Source organism: Polyodon spathula, unplaced genomic scaffold (assembly GCF_017654505.1).
Source record: "Polyodon spathula isolate WHYD16114869_AA unplaced genomic scaffold, ASM1765450v1 scaffolds_2543, whole genome shotgun sequence".
NCBI classification, from domain to species: domain Eukaryota; kingdom Metazoa; phylum Chordata; class Actinopteri; order Acipenseriformes; family Polyodontidae; genus Polyodon; species Polyodon spathula.
Window position 1 is genome coordinate 15851 of NW_024474013.1, and position 4609 is coordinate 20459.

The 4609-nt window shown below is 40.6% G+C and overlaps 1 protein-coding gene across 1 annotated transcript; it reads right to left on the reverse strand.

Annotated features, from left to right (window-relative positions):
• Positions 1–1421: 1421 nt before the first annotated feature.
• LOC121310796 lies at positions 1422–4268 on the reverse strand. The gene has a single exon (XM_041243722.1). It carries the CDS (start codon positions 3900–3902, stop codon positions 2100–2102), a length of 1803 nt encoding a protein of 600 aa, XP_041099656.1. The 5' UTR covers positions 3903–4268; the 3' UTR covers positions 1422–2099.
• Between the last annotated feature and the right edge of the window lie 341 nt (positions 4269–4609).

The window sequence follows — 4609 nt, forward strand, 5'->3', positions numbered from 1 at the left end:
AAGAGCAGTGCTTTGCGTTGTGGGTATTGTTAGTAAGAGCAGTGCTTTGCGTTGTGGGTATTGTTAGTAAGAGCAGTGCTTTGCGTTGTGGGTATTGTTAGTAAGAGCAGTGCTTTGCGTTGTGGGTATTGTTAGTAAGAGCAGTGCTTTGCGTTGTGGGTATTGTTAGTAAGAGCAGTGCTTTGCGTTGTGGGTATTGTTAGTAAGAGCAGTGCTTTGCGTTGTGGGTATTGTTAGTAAGAGCAGTGCTTTGCGTTGTGGGTATTGTTAGTAAGAGCAGTGCTTTGCGTTGTGGGTATTGTTAGTAAGAGCAGTGCTTTGCGTTGTGGGTATTGTTAGTAAGAGCAGTGCTTTGCGTTGTGGGTATTGTTAGTAAGAGCAGTGCTTTGCGTTGTGGGTATTGTTAGTAAGAGCAGTGCTTTGCGTTGTGGGTATTGTTAGTAAGAGCAGTGCTTTGCGTTGTGGGTATTGTTAGTAAGAGCAGTGCTTTGCGTTGTGGGTATTGTTAGTAAGAGCAGTGCTTTCCGTTGTGGGTATTGTAGTTCCCTTGTAGTTCACATTGCTTTGTGTTCTGTGTACAGGGATGCCCAGCTGTTAACACTTAGCTTTAAGAGCACTGCTTTCTGTTGTGTGTCTTTAATTGAGTGTTGAATATACATGTGTTCTGCATTTTTCAGCTCAGGCTGCACAACACAAGCATCATTCACAAGACTGAGGCTCCTGAGAATAACTGAACACAAGACTTGAGCTCCCCTGAGATTTAACTGGAACCTGCTGCAGAAAGAGGTAGGTGCTTTCATATTGAAAACCCCTGTGCAAAACCTTGAGAAATATGATTGTTTTGTATAATAAATGCAATAGACAATCACTTTATTAATGTCCTGATACATTTTCTAAAAATGAATACACAGACCTGCCTATTCATGTAAAAGCACACAGATAACCCTAAACAGGACGCCCCTGACAGTAACACACACAAGCCTCAGGTTTGTTTTCCGGAACGGGGAATGTAATTGTGTAAGAAAGGGATTGTCTTTGGGGTTTGCTTTTATACTTCATTGTTTCAGTTCAACAGTGTAATAAAGCCATTGTGCTTTCCATGGTTTGGTGCGCCTGGATTAAGCAGACATCGGACTGTGTGTTTCATGAGAGCTTGTGAGGGTCACTGGTCTGCAGGAGACTTCACTCCTCCAGGCTTGCTGCTCCATGTGCAACTTGTAGACCACTGCTCCTGGGGAATCGCTAGCAAGTCTACCCAGTGAGTGCATCAGCATTAATGAACAGGAGCCTGGTTTTAATACATGCTTAAGTGAGGCTCTCTGAGACAAGCCAATGAAAAAAACGGTATTTTCCACTTGATGGAGTTGGTTTTAAGAGTGGCAAAGTGTTTGGTCTTAAACATATGAACTTCAACTCGCATATGAATAACTCACAAATGTATTTATTTAAAACTGATTAACAAAGACAGTTTAAATGACAGTGATACATTTATTTAATTAAAAAAGAAATCAAATCAGCTACTTGTATTAAACATGTTAAAATGGAAGCCATATTTCACCAGTGAGAGAGTGCAATCACGGTCTCTTTCACTGTTGCAAAGCACTAACACAGTTATAACTATTAGCCTAATAATAAGGATTTACAATAAAAGCAAATGACTGATTACTGTCCTAAAATACTCTAATCAGTCTCTTTGGGTGGTGCAGTTCTGAAGGAAGGATGGCATCAGAAACGATCTATATTCTGAACAGGCTGTTCTGGTTGCATCACTGATATTGCACCTGCTTTTACTCATCTTTACTCTCTACACAACCATTCATTATTTTGTTGTCTATAATAAATGTTCTCAGAGGTATGAATGATACACAATATGATGAATAACAAGAAAGTCAAAGTAATGTATCCATATCACAATCTCAATACAAAGCACTTGCATTGTTTTACTGACTGCTCTAAAAAGCTTATTTATTCAAGGAGTTCAAGAAATTAATATTTTTAATAAATCAGTTGAATTTCCACAGGGTACAGTGTGGATTTATTAGGTCACATACAAATCTGGTATTTTATAAGAAAACCAGATTTCAATTACCTAGGCTATGTTACTTTTTTTTGCCCTTTGAAAACCAGCCTGTGATGTCTGTAAAGAGCCCTTTAACTACTTCCAGTTTACTTTGTTTCAATTCTTTCTTTTCCTCTGGAAGCAGATCATTCCCCCTGGCAGCCTTCTGCAGTATCACTGCCCCCTCCCTGACTTGTTGTAATGACTGGATGCGTTCTTTAAACCCAGGACTGCCTTCTCGTTCCTCAGACTGGATCAGCAGGTCAATGTAATCTGGAGTTGTGAGTGGATTTGGACGTAGGGCAATCTCTTCAAGTCGGGAACGACTCTTTGATAATTGTTCAATTAGATCCAGAACCTTGTATTTAACAGCACTGAATTCCTGCTCAAGGGTTTTCATTATTTCCTCTGCACTCATCTTTTTCCCCTCTGCTTCCTCATATTGCTTTTTCAGGTTCTCATATGTTCTCTTTTCTTTTTTGATTACAGGCCCCCATTTGAATGTTTGTTGTAATAAATGATCACTGGAGGCACATTTGCCAGGGCAGACTCTACAGGAGCCCAACATATCAATTGCCTTACACCAGTACTTGAATGTATTAGTTGTACATGGATGATGACATGTGAAGTGACATATTGGGCAGTTGGTTGTAAACGTTCCACTTTCACTGATGTCTATCTCTCCCTGCACTGTAATCTCCACTTCATACTCAAAGTCTTTATTTGCCTCTATGCAGTCCTTGTGATGTTCCAGTGCATTCTGTGTTTCTCTTATTTCATCCAGTTTACTCAAACCAACTTTGATAATTTGTTGCAATCCTTCCACAGTAACCTCCAGCTGTTTTCTCTCAGCAAGAACTTCCTTTGTCAGCTGCAAACTTCTTGTCTCCATTGTATTTAAATTGTTGAAGAAGTTTCTCATACTGGTTGAACCCATTCTCCAGAACAGTTTTTCAAAATCATCTTCACTGTCTCCTCCATTAGGCTCAAACAGGGCTGAGTTATTGAATTTGAAATGCACAGGAACACCTTTGTCACTCTTACGACAAGGCACACCAGCAGCTTTGATGGCTTCCAAAACAGCAGGTGCCTTTCCATCAGCGAAAGTGACAAGTAATTGTATATTGTTTTTAATGTCTTTCCCAAAAATGGAGAGAATTGAATCAAAGATATATTTCTGTGTAGGTGTGAGACGTGCTAAAGCAGCCTGGACTACAAAGCACACCGCATCAATACTGTCAACGCCACCCGGGGAAGAAAAAAACTCCCTGATCTTTTCAGTGATCAGTTTGTCTTGTTGGATGCCTTTGATGTCTCCAAACCCAGGTGTGTCTATAATGGTGAGGGAGTATGGAACCTGGAATCCTTCATTATGATAGATCTGATAGGCAGTGATTTCAGATGTCTGACTCTCAGCTTGTGATCTGTTGGTTTCTTCATGTATCAGCTTGAATCTGAAGTCATCTTCCCATTCCACACCCAGGATGTAGTTGATCATTGCATTGATGAGGGTGGTTTTCCCTGATCCAGTCGCTCCGAGGACCATGATGGTTCTGTTTATCACATTTAGTGGCTTTGTTCCAAAGACAGATTTGTTGAAATGTCTAGCTATCTCTTTTTTTAATTTAAGCTGGTAAATACTAGGATTCTCCAGCGTGCGGGAGACACACGCAGCCTTAATCTTTTCTGTTACAGCATCATCACGAGCTGAAGGTTTGCCAGGTGGACTTGTTGGAAGAGTCTTCACACTGCTAGTTGTGTCACTGCTCACAGGATTTCCCAGCATGCCCTCTGCAGCCTCAATCTTATGTTCTGTGTTTTTCACATGTCCTGTAGAAGCCATGATCTCTACCAAGTGCTGTGCCCCCTGAAAGACATGAGAGTCTGAATATCAGTCAGGACGGTGAAGCATTAAGGGCACTTTTACACAACATTGCTTCAAGTCATCAAATATAATGTAATTAAAAAACTGGCGCAAATTTTCAGTTTTAAATATTTATGAAAAACAGAAATATGCATCATGTTAAAGCAACATTTTGAATCATCTGACTAATTATTTCACTTGCTCCACACGGAAACCACTTTCCTCAGCAATACGTTTTTCAGCAACATTGATTTCCCTTAGTTACCATTGTGGCAGTGTTGCCCCGCCCCTGTGTGTATTTTTGTGTTCTCTGTTGCGTGTTGTGTGTTAATATTGGTGTATGGTCATTGGTACACGGGATACAGTATGGGTTACGAGCACGAGTGTTTAAAATGTATATTTGTATTTAGGCACGAGGATTGCACAGCACTTCACGTGCAGGTAAAATGTAATAATATGTGAGCACGGGGAATTGCACTTTATTAATTCACGTGCAGTTGTACCGAGACTCCAGTTGAATGATTGATTAGCAATCGAGTCGCAGTACAGCTGCATAAAAGCAGGGGTTGAGTGTTCGGTGTGTGGGAACGGGTGCGAGAGAGATATATATTATAATTGCTATTGCGTGCTGGAAGTGCCAGCATGGCACTTGTGTTCTGTTTGTCCACATTTTGTCCGTCTGTCTA

Coding starts and splice junctions, on each gene's coding strand:
- LOC121310796 (XM_041243722.1), bottom strand. CDS start 3,902: ATGGCTTCTACAGGACATGTGAAAAACACAGAACATAAGATTGAGGCT.